The 19,538-nt window shown below is 38.6% G+C and overlaps 1 protein-coding gene across 7 annotated transcripts in view; it reads right to left on the bottom strand.

The window, feature by feature from the left end:
• ESRP1 (epithelial splicing regulatory protein 1) overlaps positions 1-19,538 on the bottom strand; it is a 57,523-nt gene that overhangs the window by 8,154 nt on the left and 29,831 nt on the right. For 2 of the 7 annotated variants that reach the window (XM_032315455.1, XM_032315458.1), the window contains exons 12-14: positions 18,652-18,838; positions 15,093-15,261; positions 2,048-2,198 (exon numbers count right to left, since the gene is read on the bottom strand). In XM_032315455.1, coding sequence (XP_032171346.1) covers positions 2,048-2,198; positions 15,093-15,261; positions 18,652-18,838 — 507 coding nt within the window. Of the gene's footprint in view, positions 1-2,047; positions 2,199-15,088; positions 15,262-18,639; positions 18,839-19,538 lie in introns of those variants that run through there. The other 5 variants (XM_032315454.1, XM_032315457.1, XM_032315459.1 and 2 more) reach the window with 3 other exon arrangements.

The following is a 19,538-nucleotide window of genomic DNA, read 5'->3' as shown; positions in this document are numbered from 1 at the left end:
CCTAAAACCTGACACTTTGCTTGTAGCTTTCTAGAACTGGGGAACATTGGGAGAAAAATAAAAAAAAAATGTTTATCTTGGTCACATTAAATAATTTCTTCAATAGCTTTCACTGAAAGTCTCTATTCCTTTCATAACCTCATGAATCTCACTATGAAGTTTAGAAACTAACTTTGTTTAGCCCTGCAAGAGCTCCCAATAGGTAGTATAATGGCTTAGGAAAGAAGCAAAGCATCTCCAACAGTCCCCCTTACCAGGAGTTTCAGTTACCCTCCACGGGAAGCAGAGGGTCCTGATGCAACATCGCCATCCCTAAGTCTTTCCCTCACTTCCTCTCACCACACAGGCATTTTGTCTTCTCACACCATCTCATCACAACAAGGGTGAGGGCAATACAGTAAGATATTTAGGGAGAGAATGACCACATTTACATGTCTTTCATTACAGTTGTACTTTATTATTGTTGATAATCTCTCACTGTGCCTAACTTATAAATTAACACAGGCACGCAGGAATAAGAAAAAAAGCATATGTAGGGTTTGATACTATCTGCAATTTCAGGCATCCACTGGGGGTCTCAGACTGTTTCTCCCATAAGGGGGAGATGAAGCATGAAAGACTGTGGACTCTGAGAAACAAACTGAGGGTTTTGGAGGGGAGGATGACACTGGGGGGTGTGAGCCTGGTGGTAGGTATTAAGGCGGGCATATGTTGCATGGAGCACTGGGTATGGTACATAAACAATGAATCTTGGAACACTGAAAAAAGAAAATAAAGTTTAAAAAAAAATGTTTCTCCCATAGATAATGGGGGAAGACTCACTGATTTCTGAAAAGTATCTTACCTCTAGTAAGTATGTATTAAACCAGGCAGCAACAAAAAACAACTCTGTCCAACCTTCCTTAGATTTTCTTCATTTGTCAGAAAATACTCTATGTTAAAAGCCCTTAAGACCATTAGAGTAACTTGGTGGGTTTATGGTATCTCCACCGAGATTATTTTAGCTGAGCTCCACAATCCTCCATGATTCATGGATACCAATCTCATAAACCCATTCTAAGAGCGAAACAGCCTCTGTAGGCACAACCTGTACAACACTGTACCGTAAATGTTCAAGGCCTATTTTAAGATTTGACTAGATAAGATAGACTATTATGTCTATAAACGCTTTTCAACTCTGGAGAATCAAGCAAAGCTCAGCTCCAAGAAGAAAGGTAATTTCAATTAAGCAGCTTCAGGATATTGATTTTTAGACAACACAGGAAAGGAATTTGGGTTCTAGGTAATTATGTCATTTGTGGAAGGAAAGGTTGCTCAGATGTGATGTCATTGAGGAGACTATGCTTCCTGCTAAAGAGCTCTTATCAAGAAATTTGTCAGCAGGGTCGGGCCTGGTTAGTACTTGGATGGGAAGAAATTTGTCATTTTTCAGCTTGAGTCAGAAGACAACTGATGGACATCAGCAGTGGTAGAAAAATCCAGTAAGACTGAATGTTCGTTTTACAATAATTACAGCAGATTATTTCATAAAAAGCTAATTATCCTACAGCTCATTTTAATAAGTTAGCCTCTAAAGATTCCTTGAGTCTCCTTTGTTTTTTTCCAGGTTAGGCAGAGAGGCCTCACTTTTTAAATACTCAACTTCATGTTTAAGAACTTTTTCTTTTCTTGTTCATCAAGAATTTGAGGAAAACTACTCAACAGCCAAGCCTATTCTACGTGAAAGACCCACAATGCTGTGTGCTCTAAAGAGCTTTCCCAAAGTAGCCCAATTTTCAAAAAAGAGCACCAACAGATTATGTTGAGACAATTAGAACAGCACGGAAAAGCGCTCATCTTGTCAAAGGGGTGAGTCTGAAGTGAGCACTCACATAACTAGTCCCTCTGACTTTACCTCGGGTTCTTTTTGCCTCTGTAAGCAAATCTTTCAGCACAGGTACACATGACAGGTTCTGAGACTCTGCTTCTTTCCTGGCTGTTGCATTTTTCAAGAAAACCAACTTAAGTAATAAGGGCACTGTGTATTTTTCTTCTTCAAGCTACTGACCTGGTAACCTTGGAAGAAGTTAAGAATTTCCTTAACTCCAGTATTGTAGGCCAGGCCCTGCATTCTGACCACCGTGCCAGGCTGTGGAGGGACACCGCTAAGATTAGCAGCTGTAGGGAAGTAGCCAAGACTATTGGGCGAACCTGGGGGGCTAAAGGGAGAGAAAGCACAGTGAACCAACAGGAAGAGACAATGTCCAATATTTACTCTAAAAACATTAGTTATTTAAGGAAACTGACTTTCTTAAGATGATCTTAGAATTCTCACTCATCTCTCCCAAGACAAGGAAGAACACCATAGCTGATCTGTCCCACACTTCCAGGAAAGTCAAAAGTTGAAAAGTAGAACAGTTAATATAGAGTTAAGTGCAAGGCTTCCCCAGAGATCCAGTTCTGAGATTCTTAAAGGGACAGTCAGGAGAGAATTAAAGCTTCATAGTCACATAACCACAAAGCACCACTTCCAAAGCCCAGCTCACTGATGATTAACTGGCTAGTTGCCAGAATAGTAAGGCATGAAATTCAAAGGACTTCTAGGAACCACAGCCACAGTGACCAAAAATATCCAAAGTTATTGCTCCAAAGAATACACTGTTCCACCCATATGTACAAGCAACTGTACAGCACAAAACACAAAGTACCATAGCACTCATGAGTTAGTTCTTCCAACCTGACTAGAGGGAAAAAAAAAAAAAAAAGTACTGAAGTGGGTAAACTGGAAGGCACACATAATAAATTAAATCAATCACCATTAACACAAGGGGAAAATTGATGCTTGTGTCCTCTTGTTCATCTGCAGCAATTACCTCCAAGGAGAAAGCCAACTGAATACATAATCATTCTTCATGTGGCAGCTCAAGTGATTACCATATTGTGAAATTGGTTTCAACCTGTCTCCCACCCAGTTGGTTTTTTATCACAATTAGTGGCCAGATACTCATACTTGAAAATACATAGGTGGAAATTTTTAAAGGACCTTATTAGCTTAAAGAGGAATAAAGACCCACAGTTATAGATTATTAAATCTTACAAATATAGGTAATTATCTGATTTCAAAGACCAATAAACACATAATGGAAGGGACTAAAAATCTTTGAAATTATTTATCCTATATAATCCTAACTGATGGGTTAATGGGAATGGTGCCAGATGTACAAACAGTTCCAGGTTCCATTTTTTTTTTTTTTAATTAGCACAGTAACTTTGTGTAAGTCACTTAATTTCTTGGAACTTCAATTTCATCATTTGCAAAATGGACATAATAGCACCTTTTTAGTTTCACAGAATTGTTCTTCAGTTCAATGATACAACAACCAAATAACCCCATAAATCACACAATGAAGTAATTTATATTATTTCCATAATCATCATTCCATTTTATCATTTTTAAAATATCAGAGCCTGAAAATATTACTTGACATCAAGCTGCCCTTATACACACCTTACTAGGTGTGTATAAAGCAGGGATCCTCAACTTGTTTGCATAGTAGAGTCACACACGAGATGTTTACTACTCTGTATGATTAGAACCTATTTAGAGACTAACAGTCAATCTATGTGCAACTAGGAGAGCAGAGACCGAGGGAATGCTGAACTTTACACCTGAGGAGAAATTTAGCCATCACTCAGACACACCTCGTTTTTACAGAGGTAGAAAGAGAAACTAAGAGTTAAGTAATTTCCCAAAGGTCATACAACCAGTTAGTTCTTCACCAAACCAGAACCACCCAGATGTTTCAGCCACCATTCATCATTCAGGGACCATATTTTGCTCATGTCAAATGCCTGGTAGATACTCACTCTAATTCTCAAGAACCACCAAGCTTTCTCTGTGTATCTGTGTTACTAGGTTTCCATACTGACTATGAGCCTCAGATTGTTTCCACAGTATAGACCTTACTACCATGATTCTGTCCTGGCGCATTCTAGTCCTTCGGCTAAAGATCTCTTACAAATTAAATCTAGGTGTCTAGTACATTCAAAATACAAACAAGACAAAACAGCAAAATGAAAGTTACCAACTGGAAATGTGAGGTTTTAAGTGACAATTATGTTCAGCATCTATAAGGTAGCATCTGTTCTCATGAAGCCTAAACATGGAATCATATCCTTGTTTTTTTGCACCAGGATTCCTGCTATACACAAGGCATCTTAAGGAAAATTAAACAATTGTTTATCTACCTGACAGGACACAAGAATAAGAATTTTCTAAACCCAAATGCCAAAGTCTTTCAGATTATTGAAATAGGAATCAACAAAAAATTTATAAAATAAAAGTGACAAGATGTAGGCAAGGCAAACCTCTAAGTAGAAAATAAAGAAATTACTAAAAAAAAAAGCTAAAATCAAAAAACCAGTTAAGTATAATTTATAAGGTCCATACATAAAATAGATCAATTTCATTTTTATACACTACAGTGAAAATACAAATATGACATTAAGAAAGGAATTCTGGGGTGCCTGGGTGGCTCAATGGGTTAAAGCCTCTGCCTTCAGCTCAGGTCATGATCCCAGAGTCCTAGGATCAAGCCCTGCATCGGACTCTCTGCTCAACAGGGAGCCTGCTTCCCTTCCTCTCTCTCTGCTTGCCACTCTGCCTACTTGTGATCTCTGTCAAATAAATAAATAAAATCTTAAAAAAAAAAGTAATTTCATTTACAAGAGCATCAAAAAAAAAATTTAGAAAGAAATAAATGTAGAAATAGCCAGACCTGTACACTGAGAGTTAAAAGACATTTCTCAAAAATAAAACATAGTCTAAATAGAAGGAAAGACAGCCCATGTTCATAAACAGAAGACTTAATATTGTTAAAATGACAGTATGTCTAAATTGACCTAAAGATTCAATTCAATAGTATCAAAATTCCAACTGGGTTGTTACAAGAATCAAAAAACCTGAACCTAAAACATACAAGGAAATGCAAAGGACTCAGAAGAGCCACACTCCCTTGAAAAAGAACAAAATAAGAGTTACACTTGCTAAATTTAAAACTTACTATAAAACCACAGTAATCGGGGAGCCTGAGTGGCTCAGTGGGTTAAGCCTCTGCCTTAGCCTCAGGTCATGATCCCAGGGTCTTGGGAAGAGCCCCACATCAGGCTCTCAGCTCAGCAGGGAACCTGCTTCTCCTCACCCTCCACCCCCTGCCTGCCTCTGTCTACTTGTAATCTCTGTCAAATAAATAAATAAAATCTTAAAAAAAAAATACAGTAATCAAGACAGTGTGGTACTTCCATAAAGATTGGTAACGATCAGTGGAATAGAACTGAGTAGCCAGAAATAAACCCTAACATTTATGGTTCATTTGAGTTTTGGCAAGGATTCTGAGACAATTCAATGAAGAAAGAATACAAAAGCAAACCTTGGAGATGTTGTGGGTTTCCAGACCACTGCAATAAAGTGAGTAACAACACAATACAGCAAATCCAATGAAGTTTCTGGTTTCCCAGTGCACATACAGCATTTGTTTAGACTATACTGTAATCTCCTAAGTGAGCAAAAGCTGTAGGCCCAAAAACATAGTGGGTACACCTTAAAAATATTTTACGTTAAAAAATCCTAAGTGCCACTTAAACTTTCAGCTAGTTGTAATTACTGATCACAGATCATAACAAAATAAAAAACTGAAATATTTCAAAAAATTGCTCAAATGTGGGAGAGAAAAGGAGTAAATGGGGGCGTCTGAATGGCTCAGTGGGTTAAGCCTCTGCCTTTGGCTCAGGTCATGGTCTCAGGGTCCTGGGATCGAGCCCCGCATCTGGCTCTCTGCTCAGCAGGGAGCCTGCTTCTCCTTCTCTCTCTGCCTGCCTCTCCGCCTACTTGTGATCTGTCAAATAAATAAATAAAATCTTAAAAAAAAAAAAAAAAAAAGAAATAAGTAAACGCTGTGAAAAAGATGCTGTAGGATTGCCATAAACCTTCCATTTGAAACAAACAAACAAACAAAAAACAAAACCCAGTTATCTACAAAGTGCAGTAAAGCAAAGCACAATAAAACGAGGTATGCCTATTATCTTTTCCATAAATAATGCTGGGATAATGTACAAATGCCAAAAGAATGAATTTAGACTTCTATCTCATTGTTGGTTAGAAATGTAAAATGGAGGGGTGCCTAGCTTGCTCAAGTCAGTAGAACATGTGACTCTTGGTCTCTGGGTTGTGGATTCCAGCCCCACGCTGGGTGTAGAGATTGCTTAAAAATAAAAATCTTCAAGAGGCACCTGGTGGCTCAGTCAGCTGAGTGAGTGTGACTCTTGGCTTCAGCTGAGGTCATGATCTCAGAGCCAAGAGACCCTCACGCTCCAAGCTGGACAGAAAGCCTGCTTGGGATTCTCTCTACACCCCTCCCAAGCCCAACTCTCTCACTCTCTCTCTCATTGTTCAAAAAAAAAAAAAAAAAATTTGCCAAACAAAGAAAGATATATGATAATACTGGGGGCCAAGGTGCCTACCATATCAGACCACTCATTATACACATTATTGAAAACATGCCTTGTAATATACTTCCTTCATGTATTAATTACAAACTACTAAACATTGGTAATACTAATTAATGTTATCAATGACATTCAACACAGAGGTAGTGGTAGTGTGACAATATTCATAATTTGAAGACTTACCATTATTTCTCTGGGAAAGAGAGAATCAAAGTTTTATCTAAGCTAAAGAAATAGGTTAGGTGAAAAGATTAGAGAACTACATTCTCCCCTCTAATGAGTTACAACACATTAACTTAGGAAATACTGCCTTGCAAAATTATTGCAGACTGTATTAACATTCATAACACCATAGTGTTACAAAGACTTTGTGTTTGGAAAGTGACTGGAAAAACACTGTTTGAATCCCAGTTAAGTGTAAAGGCTGGAGTCAATTTTCATGTAGGAACTTTTTTTATTTTTTATTTTTATTTTTTTTTTAAATTTTATTTGTTTATTTGATAGTCAGAGATCACAAGTAGGCAGAGAGGCAGGCAGAGAAAGAGGGGGGGAAGCAGGCTTCCCGCTGAGCGGAGAGCCCCATGTGGGGCTCGATCCCAGGACCCTGGGATCATGACCTGAGCCGCAATCAGAGGCTTTAACTACTGAGCCACCCAGGTGCCCGTAGGAACTTTTTTTTAAAAGATTTTTTTTATTGGGGCCCCTGGCTGGCTCAGTGGGTTAAGCTTCTGCCTTCGGCTCAGGTCATGATCTCAGGGTTCTGGGATCGAGTCTCACATCAGGCTCTCTGCACAGCAGGGAGCCTGCTTCCTCCTGCCCCCTACCTGCTGCTCTGCCTACTTGTGATCTCTCTCTGTCAAATTAATGAATAAAAATTTTTAAAAGATTTTATTTATTAATTTGACAGAGATCACAAGTGGGCAAAGAGGCAGGCAGAGGGAGACGGGGAAGCAGGCTCCCTGCTGAGCAGAGAGCCCGATGCGACACTCAATCCCAGGACCCTGAGATCATGACCTGAGCTGAAGGCAGATGCTTAACCCACTGAGCCACCCAGGTGCCTTGAATTTTTTTTTTTTTTCCTAAGCTCAGGGGCTCAACATGGGGCATGAACACATGACCCTGTAATCAAGAGTCAGTGCTTAACAAACTAAGCCACTCAGGTGCCATTAGAAACTATTTTGAAAGTAATCTTGTTGTTTAATTGGAAGCACAAAATAACAACATAACTGATCCTCTTAGATGTTTAAAAGAAAAACTTTTTTTTTTTTTTTAAAGATTTTTGAGAGAGTGTATGTGCAAGAGAAAGCACAGGGTGACTGGGGAGTAGGACGGGTTGTAGAGGGGAGAGGGGCAGAGGGAGGGGCAGAAGTAGGTTCCTCACAGAGCAGGAGTCCAACTGGGGGCTGTATCCTAGGACTCTGGGATCATGACCTGAGCTCAAGGTAGATACTTAATGATTGACCTACCCAGGCACTCCAGAAGAAAAAAATTTGAAGGGTGACTTGCTGAGGTACATCTGTCAGAGCATGTGACCCCTGATCTCAGGGTTTTGAGTTTGAGCCCCATGGTGGGTAAAGAGATTACTTAAAATAAAAATATTTAAATAAATAAAAGAACTCATAAGGAAAGTCAAAATAAGTCACTAACCTAAAATGTTAAAATTCATAGACAAATGTCATTTCTTCCTTTAGGCCTCCTTCAGTGTAATCTCTCAAACACATACCAAAGAAAATGTTTAAGGCAATAAAGGTAAAAGAGGGTTATTTTATCAACACTGATGTGTTTTATTAAATTCTCCTGCTTTACAGTCAGTAACATTTTGAGAATAAGGTGCTTAAAGATATTTGGCACACAAATAGTAGCAGGTGAAAGAAATGACCTCTAGGTTTTCTACTTTAAAATGTTTGTGGCGGGGCACGGGGAAGATTGGAGCATGTGACTGGCCAGCTCAGTGGGCAGAGTGTGCAACCTACTTAAAGAAAAATATATATATATATTTTTTAATATTTCATTTATTTGACAGAGAGATCACAAATAGGCAGAAAGGCAGGCAGAGAGGAAGGGAAGCAGGCTCCCTGCTGAGCAGAGAGCCCAATGCGGGGCTCGATCCCAGGACTCTGAGACCATGACCTGAGCTGAAGGCAGAGGCTTAACCCACTGAGCCACCCAGGTGCCCCAAAGAAAAAATATTTTTAAAAAATTCCAGGACAGGAGTAGAGCAGGGTAAACTGAAACAGATGAAATAATAATGTCACAAGTAGGGAGAAGATGATCTCTTGACTTTGAAAATTTCTGTAATAGAGTTTTCTTAATGTTATGCTTAAAAGTAACATGATACAAATTTTTAAAGAAAAAATTCTTAGAAAAACAAGTTTACAAATCAGAACAAATTGTATCAGGTGTTTTGAATGGTTATTTTTCCTTGATGTTCACCACACTATAATTTTCTGCCATGCTAAAAAGATTGTTAAGCACATTTGCATTTTAAATCCCTGAACTACTCATTACATGAATCAAGTCTTCAGCCTAGCTGATTACTACTTTGACTTTATTACTATGAAAGCTATACTGAATTGTCACGGACAGTAGAGTTAACTGCCCACAGCAGTTCTTGCTTATGTGATTTAGAACTGTCATCCAAACTGAAAAACTTCAGTTATAATCATTCCCACCAACAAAAATTATCTGACGCTTCTCCATTATCACAACATTGCTTGATACTACTCTATTACTGGTATTCTGGTATCACTTCATTGTATGCTGAATTCCAGCTTGTATTTGTAGCACTAAATATTTAAGTTATAAAATATTATTTTAGGGGCGCCTGGGTGGCTCAGTGGGTTAAAGCCTCTGCCTTCGGCTCAGGTCATGATCCCAGGATGCTGGGATCAAGCCCCACATTGGGCTCTCTGCTTGGCGGGGAGCCTGCTTCCCCCCCCTGCCCCCGCCTGCCTCTCTGCCTATTTGTGATCTGTCAAATAAATAAATTTTTTTTTAAATTATTTTAATAACCAAGAAAAATATAACACCATACTAAAGATACATTTTATCTTTTTTTCCTAGTCTTTTGGAAAACTTTCACCAAATAAACTGGCTGCCAAATGTTACTATTGGGACAAACCTGGTGAAATGTATAGGAGATCTCTCTTTGTTACAATTGCACAGGAATGAAATTATACTTAATTCAAAAGCTAAGCACTGAAAATACAAAATACAGGCATCTCTCAGAGGGTTGGTATTTTTTTGGTTCAAATGTGAAGAATTTCAAAATAGAATACAGAAATGTTATACAACAAACCAAACTGCAGAATGCCTCAATATTATTACATATACATATTCATTGCTTAAGTAGAATAAGCTGATTGAATAATGAAAGTAAACGAAACACAATCATGAATAAAATATCCCTTGCCCTCTCTCTTGATTCAAAGTGGTATGTTACTTATTTAAGTGTCCTACCAAAGGTAAGGTGATGCATATAAAGACATGTATGTGAATCTGGCTTTCCTTAAATTGGATGGCACAGAACTGAAAAATCAACGTGTTTCACCTATGCCACAGGTTTGGTGCAAAGGAGAATTTACTTTTCTAGGAAAAATGAAAGGGGAGGATAAAAGGTAGGACTCTCCTTTTGAAGAGAAAAGGTGTGATAGATAAAATGGAGTTCTCAGTGATAAGCAGGATAGGCAGAGATGTATCTGCCCTTCTAATTCCTTTGTATCCTTGGCTAAGCGCTAGGATACTGGGTAATTCTTCCAAATGGGAGAGGAAAGTCCATAAGCAGAAAATGAAACCACATATGCTTTTATTTCACTCATTCTTCAAAATGTCATTGTCACAGCCACACATTCAGGCTGCTAAAAACTCCTTTAAAGGTTCAAAAAAAAAAGGTTCATGTTTTCTCCTTAAATGTTCCTCAAGTAACCCAAATCCTTATGATAAAAGATACTGTATCTCAGAGCAGCAGCCACTAAAGAGTTTATCTTCAAATTTTTAAACAGACCAAATTAGAGATAAAATAAGGACAAATGCCCTCCAGCTGAAGAAGTCCCCTGACGTCACTGACTTAGCACAGGGTCACACATGCATTCTGACAGCCACTCTATAGTAGGAAGAGTCTATGTTTTATGAATCGTATTCCCAATAGATCTCACATTTGCTCAGTTAAACTGGAAGTTAAAAACAGTTAAAACTGGGGTGCCTGGCTGGTTCAGTCAGTAGCGCATGTGACTCTTGACCTCAGGGTGGTGGGTTTAAGCCCCATGCTGGGGATAGAGATTACTTTTTAATAAATAAATAAATAAATAAAATCTTAAAAAAAAAAAAAAAAAGTTAATCACTTCTTTTTGAGGTGACATGCTTTTAAAAAAAAGAGGGGAGGGTGTCTGGGTAGCTCAGATGGTTAAGCACCGGCCTTCAGCTCAGGTCATGATCTCAGAGTCCTAGGATGGAACCCCACATTGGGTTCCCTGTTCGCTGGGGAGCCTGCTTCTCCTTCTCCCTCTGCTGCTCCCCCTGCTTGTGCTCTCTCACTCTCTCTGTCCAATAAATAAGTAAATCTAAAAAAACAAAAACAAACAAACAAACAAACAAAACTGCAAAATAGGGACACCTGGATGGCTCAGTCAGTTAAGCGGCAGCATTCAGCTCAGCTTATGATCTACCTCAGGGTCCTGGGATGGAGACCTGTATCCTAGGGCTCTGCACTCAGCAGGGAGTCTGTCTCCCTTCCCCTTGGCCCCTCCCCCACTACTGGTGCTCTTGCTCTTTATCAAATAAATAAAATCTTTCAAAAAAATCTGTAAAATACATTAACATCTTAACCTCTTAAAGAACACACTGAATTAATCTCAAGTTAAATCTCCTGACATCCTGAGGTATAAGGGTAACCAAAGATCTTTCTTAATGACATATTTCATTAAAAAGGAGGGAATTTTAAAACCTTTAATCTTAGAAGAGACAAGAACTCTAGAGTGATTAATACCCCTTTTTGCCTCACAGACACTCTCTTAAGTCTTCCCCATTATGAGGGAATATGGTCAAAATATACTTGAAAACTTACACAGGAATTTTTCAATAGCCTCAAATGCCTTTTACTCAGTTCAGGTTAGAAAATTAGTGGTATTCTGCTATTTTACAGTTTGGAATTTGTTTTTAAATTATTCTAGATTTTGCAGTATATGAAGACATTCCCGTGTTTAAACACTTTGTGTGGATAATCTCACTACAATTAGGGAAATGTCAATTAAAATAATGAAATATGTTAGGGGTTATTTGAAAGTATTAATTTTAATTTAATACACATAACCTCCAATTAAAATTTTCATTTCTGGGGCACCTGGGTGGCTCTGTCGGCTAAGCAACCTGACTCTGGATTCCGGGTCAGGCCATGATCTCAGGGTCATGAGACTGAGCCCCATATTGGGCTCCATACTCACTGGGGACTCTGCATCTCCCTCCCCCTACTTGCACTCTCTAAAAATAAGTATTTTTTAAAAAATCCCTTTCTGTGAAATTGTCCACGGAAATATAAGTACATAAAGATCAATATGAGCTTTGTTTAGTAGAAAAAACTTTTTTAAAATTAGAGGTCTAAAAATAAAGGAATTGTTAAATTCTGATGTATTTTCACCCTTGTGACATCATCTGGAAGTTCCAAGAATGAGGTGAACATATATTCCTTAGGGGAGATGTCGATGAAAAAAAAAGAAAACACAAAACAAAAGGGACAAGTGAGTAGTACATGTTAAGTATGCCACATTATTCAGAAGTACACATGTATGTCTTTATTACCAAACCAGTAATAGCGACTGCTTCTGGACTTAGAGGTGTATAAAATGGTAATCTGCTTTTACTCACTATACTTTTTTTTTTTTCAAATTTATTTATTTGACAGAGACACAGCAGGAGAGAGAACACAAGAAGGGGAGTGGGAGAGGGAGAAGCAGGCTACCCGAGCAAGTAGCCAGCTGTGGGGCTTAATCCCAGGACCCTGGGATCATGACCTGAGAGAAAGGCAGATGCCTAATGACTGAGCCACTCAGCCACCCTTCACTATGCTTCTATACTCTTATATGGAACAACGATGACCTTAAAAACTTTTAAACTACTAGAAAATATTTAGCCAAGGGCCCAAAATGATAGGAGCTATTAAACCATGTCAGTTCCTCTTGATTTTGGGGCTTCAAGACTCAAATTCCCATCTTACCATGTTAGATGGCTATTTCTAAGGGATTCCTTCTTTTTTTTTCTTTTTTTTTCTAAGATTTTATTTATTTGATAGAGATCACATGTAGGCAGAGAGGTAGGCAGAGAGGGGGGGGGAAGCAGGCTCCCCAAAGAGAGCCCATGAGGGGCTCAATCCCAGAGTCCTGGGATCATGACCTGGGCGGAAGGCACAGGCTTTAACCTGCTGAGCCACCCAGGAACCCCCAAGGGATTCCTTCTTTTCATAGGGTCTGTATTACAAGGCAGTGATGGAGCTGGATATTCAGAAAATGTATTCTTGAGTGGAAAAAAGCACCAGGCACCCAGAGGATCAATGCCATTTCACTCCTGACATCGTGAGGTATAAGGGTAATCAAAGACCTTTCTTAAACCAGAGCCCACAAGTAGCAAGTGACTGTCACAGGTTCCAGAGTAGGTGATAGACTGGGACTGGTCCAGATGCTTGACAGAGTGCTCAATCATGAAAAATGATTCATGCTTCTGAGCCTTTATAAACCGTCAAAATATGGCCAACTGACAATTATTATGGCCTTCTCCCTATTCTTCCCCAGGAGAATAAAGAATATGTACAACAGGGGCACCGGCGTGGCTCAGTGGGTTAAAGCCTCTGCCTTTGGCTCAGGTCATGATCCCAAGGTCCTGGGATCGAACCCCACATCGGGCTCTCTGCTCAGCAGGGAGCCTGCTTCCCCCTCTCTCTCTGCCTGCCTCTCAGCCTACTTGTGATCTCTGTCAAATAAATAAGTAAAATCTTAAAAAAAAAAAAAAAAAGACTATGTACAACAGCATTTATGAATGTTTTAAAAATACGTAACAAAGTAACAAATGTAATTAACAGAGGCCACAAGCTTCACTGCTACTGAGATTTTACAGTTTCTGCTCCCTTCTAGAAAACTAGATGGAGAGGGGGGAAAAAAGCTACAATGTGATATACCAACTCTGGTGATTGGATAGATTACTTCCAGATCACTCATCAAAAAACCTCACTTGCGGGAGCCTGGGTGGGTCTGTGGGTTAAGCCACTGCCTTCTGCTCAGGTCATGATCTCAGGGTCCCCGGATGGAGTCCCACATCGGGCTCTCTGCTCATCGGGGAGTCTGCTTCCCTCTCTCTCTGCCTGCCTCTCTGTCTACTTGTGATCTCTCTCTGTCAAATAAATAAATAAAATCTTAAAGAAAAAAAAAACAAAAAACCTCACTTGCATATTGGATGTACTCAAAACATGTAGTCAAAATAGCTGGGGAAGGAAAAATAAGGCCTGGTGTAATTTTTATTTTTTATTTATTTTATTTATTTATTTTTTTAAAAAGATTTTATTTATTTATTTGACAGACAGAGATCACAAGTAGGCTGAGAGGGAGGCAGAGAAGGAGAGGAGGAAGCAAGCTCCCGCAGAGCAGAGAGCCTGATGTGGGGCTCGATCCCAGGACCCTGGGATTATGACCTGAGCCAAAGGCAGAGGCTTTAACCCACTGAGCCAGCCACCCAGGCGCCCCAGGCCTGGTGTAATTTTTAAAATTTTGAGCAATACGGCTTGCACCAAAGTAAAATTGTGTTTTAACAAAAATGCATCTTAATGAAGTTTGAATTTTAATAAAATAAAATAAGTTTTTATTTTAATAATGAACCAGTCACTGGCTAAACAAATCTTTTTGAAAAGCAAATTTGAAAATGAGGGCATTCTACATCCAAGTTAGAATTACAAGCAATCAGACCTAGAAGGGTCTTCCAAAAATTTGGCCCATCTCCTCATTTTATAAGAACCAGAAAGGTTAAGTGACTTGTCCCAGTTAGACTAAGAGCTCAGAGTAAATCTCAAGTCTCCCAACTTTCAGACCAACAGCTTTCTCTCCATCATACCTGTTGCTTTCCAGAAATTGAGCACATCAGAAAGAATAAATCAGACTGAAAATACGTTGATTCTAACAAAGTACTGAATAATCTCATCTTGGACATGTTAGAACTGATTTGGGGGGGAAGCACGGAAGTTCTGTAAAATTTAAAACAGTATTTAGTATGGGTGAATATGTGAATTGATGTGACTTTAGACTATAATTGATCTTACGGATTTTCCTGTTTTATAATCTGTTCACAGGATACTGCCACGCTGTTACAATGCCTACTTATGGCCCTGTGACAGGAGAAGGAAAAAAAGAAAGCTGTATACATATGTAACCTAAGAGATTCTGCTGTCCAGATATGGTTAAAAAACAAACTTATTTTGGTCCTGAAACAGCCTTCTTGGTCAGAGAGGTAGGACAGAATCAAGATTGCCATCCGAATCTTCCGTGGCAAACAGTATTCTTTTGTGAACTCAGCTACTGCCTATCAAAGGAGTCCTTTGTTTCTGTCCCTCATTTCCACTTCCATCAGAGCCTTACCTGGGATAGTATGCAGTGTAGTTCATGAAGAGCTGAGTGCCCGCTGGGTAGTAGGCTGTGGTGGGCTGCAGTGCTCGTGGATTCAAAAGCACAGAGGGCTGATAAATGGCAGCTTCGGTAGGAATTACTGCTGCAGGAGCTGGAAATGTGTAGGAGGGAGGAGACAGGCCTAAATAAGCAAAGAGAGAGACTTTGAGATATGTTGTTCCCAAAGGACAATTTTTGCTAGCTCTCAAGTCATGATGTCACTGCTCCACACATACATACATTTTAAAGACACCAGTTCTTTATCATCCCAAACAACTTCTCTTTATTGTATATAATTCGTATTTTCTGAAATTTTTGTAACAATGTGGAATTTCTCAAATGTAATCTTCTTAAAAGTTTGAAAACAATTTTTTTTAATAGTGGGTAATTTTTTGGTAAATTTTCAATTCATCAATCATGGAATCCTAATCTTCCATGAGATATTTGATTAAAATTTCCAAGCAACATCCTTTGATTATATAGATTAACACCTAAATATAATCTCAAAACCTGAAGACCTAGAAATTGGTGAAAAAACCATTTTGTGATATGTGATTTTTTGTTTTCTACTCTTAAGTGCCAGTTACCACAAACTAACCCTTTGAGGAAAGAAACACAGGACTGACATTTAGTATAACTTCACACTAAAAGCTGGGTAGTTTGTTGCTTTTATGAGAGCTATGCTTCTCTTTCACCTTGTTATCTACTCTGTAGTACAATTAAGATGAAAATGCTTAGGATAAAAATGATTTCACGAGTCCTATGCCAAGGCATAGATGGGTGCCAGAGTGAACTGACCTAAGAGTAGATTAACTCTGCATTATTTCCACCTAAATGAACCCCAGAAGATGGGCTCTGAAGCTTAGCTCCATCTCTGGACCTGTTCTAAAAAAGAAACAACCACCCAAAAAACCCCACTACCCAGCCTGAAAAATAACTCAAGAAAAACAGGTTCAAGCCTTCCTGAGAGTCGGCTGATAAAAAGCTGACTGCGGTTGAAGAGAAAACAGAAAGGATGAAATTCTATTATCTTCTAGCTATTCAACATCTTCCAAGCCCCATAACTCTTTAAGTCATACTAGTTACTGCTCAATAGCTGTAACACGTGGGATGAACACAACTTTCCAGGCCATCGTGTTCAACAGAACAGAACAGGTCATGGAATGGTTGCCTGAAGTTAGAATTCTTCAATTTTTTTTTTTTTTTTTACCTAGAACCATCTAATATATTTTGCAAATAGCAGAGGCCCAAGGGATACCTTTTCACAGGAAAATCTCTACTGTCTTGTGTGTTTCTTAGGAGTTTCTACATATGTATGGAGATAAGGAAGACAGTCTGCTGCACAGGGCTACATAAACCAAAGACCAACACAGCAATCTCATATTCAACTTTTAGGTATCTCCTTCATAATCTACCAAAAACTGTGCTGCATTTTCGATACTTAATGTAGATAAGTTTTAAAATGAAGATTCCTGAGCTTAAAGACTCCACAAAAGGGCAAACAGAGCAAACTGAGGCATCTAAGTAATATAGAAAATTATGAAGCCTCTGCCTGTACCTTGTTTTCAAAACTATCAAGTAATTTGTTACAGGACAATATAAAAAAAAGGTTGAAATTTTTGATATAGATTAGGCTGCCCACGTTTGGGTATTCCTCAAATGAAAGGACAGCTATTCTTATACTCTTAAAGAATCAGATGTGTATATTTATAGATTACTTTAGAAAAGTAGAGTTTACCTTCAAATGTTCAACTTTTTAAAAAAGTTAAAATTTCAATAAACAAAGTTTAAAACTCTGAAAAACACTGAGACTACAGCAGCATTTCTTTCCCAGATTTAATAAGAAACTCCTCAGGCGGGTTTTAACTTTTAACTCTTTTAACTTTTTTAGTTGTTGAGAGCAAATTAAAAAAAAATATGCAATTTCTCTAAGTTTTTTGGTTGCCGTAAAAATGGAAAATCACCTCAAGTGAGTTTGTAGGTTAAAAAAAAAAAAAAAAAGTCCAGTTGAATATGTATAATATTAGCATGTGTCAATTGGAATTCTGACTTTTTTTTTTTTTTAAATGAGTGAATTCTGCTAAAGTAGCAAGCAGTCAATTTTGGTTAAGATTTTTTGGGGATATTAAAATACATGGACATCTATTTTTGTGTGGAAAACCATTTTAAGTTTTTTCTATTACCTTAGGGTTTGTGAGAGGAAAGGGGTAAAAAAAAAATCAAAGTCTTGTGAATAAAGTCTGTAATGATCAGTTTTCACCAGGAAGAGACAGAGGTAAAAGAATACTATAGCAGAATAAATTGGGTTATACAGCATGAAGAAATTCCCTTATCTCACAATGCTTGATAAGATTATCACTCAAGGAAATCATAAATGTTACTGATAATATCAGTTGTTTATGGACAGAATACATAGGACTAAGATCACTCTAAGACACCACTTAAACCCAATCCTAAGTTTCCAGAACTTGACATTCATTAGTCATAAACTCTTAGATATTCACCAACAGCAAGCAGCAGATGAATGGAATTATTAGCATTTAGGAAGTCCAAGGGGGAAAAAAAAGGATTAAGCCCCACTGAATGTTCTATATGAAAAATACTTTATCAAATAGTTTTATTGCGATAGATCCCTCTTTACAGAAAGTGATGTCCTAACACACTCCATTTTATTGGGATCAAATACATAATCCAGTTAGCTTTCTCCATTATCTTTGGACTATATCCCAAGTGCTACATTCTTTAAACATACCCAGCATTGCTCCTAACAAGGTATGTCTTACTCAAAAGTGAATATTGTGTCAAAAAGATTGAAGTTTTAACATCAGATCCACAAATGTTCCTTAGTCACGAACCACAACATGGTGTCCAGACTAAAGGGCTTATTCCTCTCACACAGGATTCCAGATGGCTTGCACCCAGGTGCCAATGAGCAAGAGCATGGCTTGAAATTAAGCACTGATCCTGCGACCCAATGGAAACTTTGGCTAATTTATTTACGCATTTGTATTTTATTACTAACTAGCTCTTTCAAGATATCCTGGAGGACAAGAGACGTGCTCCCCAGATTGTCCTCTCCAAAGCAATACTTAATGCTCGAAAAATTAAAAATGCAAAATGGATAGCAAATCACCCTTCCAAAAAAAAAAAAAGAAAGAAAAGAAAAATGATCTAGCCATACTTATTTTACCTTTAAATGCGTATTAAAATATCTACATAGCCAGGTTGCCTCCCAGAGTCAGTGCTTATCTTGAGCACACTAAGCTTCAGAAATCAAGTGCTTATCACTGGAAAAGCAAGAATATAATTTGAAAGGAGGTATTTGTAGCATCTCTAATTATGGGTGTCCACAACCAAGGTCTTAAATGATTACCAGATACTACCGATTTCAGATGGGAAAGCCTTATATAACCCCTCACCTGCCTGAGAAAAGAACCAGGGGCACAGCAAGTTATGAAAGCAGCTTAAGCACCTACCAGCATACAGCGTAGAAGAGCGCCAAGACCCAAGAAAAACTTACATGGTAACTTACATGGCGGTGGGGATAAGCCATTTCGATTTAAAGTGCCCCCCATTAACACAAAGTTCATCTCCTCAGCTGAACACTGAAAGACTTCAACATATCTGTCCTTCATGGTTTTTTTATGACACTTCTGTGCAGCCATAAATGCTCTGTCCGCAGACTTCATCTGGATAAAGGCATCTCCTGATGGGCGGCCCTGAGCGTGTGAGGGAAGAATAAAAACAAAAGGAGACTGTCTCCTTCAACAAGGAAATGGTTGCTTACAAAACATGCAAAGTGACAATCACCCACAGTACAGACATTTTAGCCACAAAATCTGGGTGACAAGTGTGGTCTACGGAAATCTAACTTGCATTTTATCACCTAATCACCAGAACAGCCCACAAAACTCTGGAGAGAGTTTTGAGAGCTCATAGCTAAAAACAATCTTTTCTTTCTCATTTCCGCTAATTAATATCAGATTTACAGGGTTTTGAAAGGGTCTCCTTAGAACTGGTTTCAAAGTATAGGACTATAGATTGGGTTTTGACTTTCTGAAAAATCCAATTAAATTTTATTTGATTGACAAGTAGGAACACCAGGTTAAGAGTTTTATGTATGCTCCTACATGAAGCTGAATAAACCAGTGTTCTGTGTTGGCTCTCAGCTGTCCGTCACTGACCTGCAAGATCCCTTTCCCTTCTCCCTGAAGCCTAGGTTGGGATGTGGGTATAGGAACAGAGAAGGGGGAGAAGGAAATGGGAACTGCAAAGCACAGGGAAGGTAGGTGAAAGCTGTATCATCAGCCTTGCTTAGGAGTCTTCCTCTCACCTCTTCCCTGGCACCTCCACCTTAAACCTTAGCCAGACAGGTGTTTACAGACATTTCCTCTATTACTAACTGCTTGCTAAAAATCC

This window comes from Mustela erminea, chromosome 16, assembly GCF_009829155.1.
Source record: "Mustela erminea isolate mMusErm1 chromosome 16, mMusErm1.Pri, whole genome shotgun sequence".
Classification (NCBI taxonomy): Eukaryota; Metazoa; Chordata; class Mammalia; order Carnivora; family Mustelidae; genus Mustela; species Mustela erminea.
This window is presented reverse-complemented; position numbering and strand designations above follow the sequence as displayed.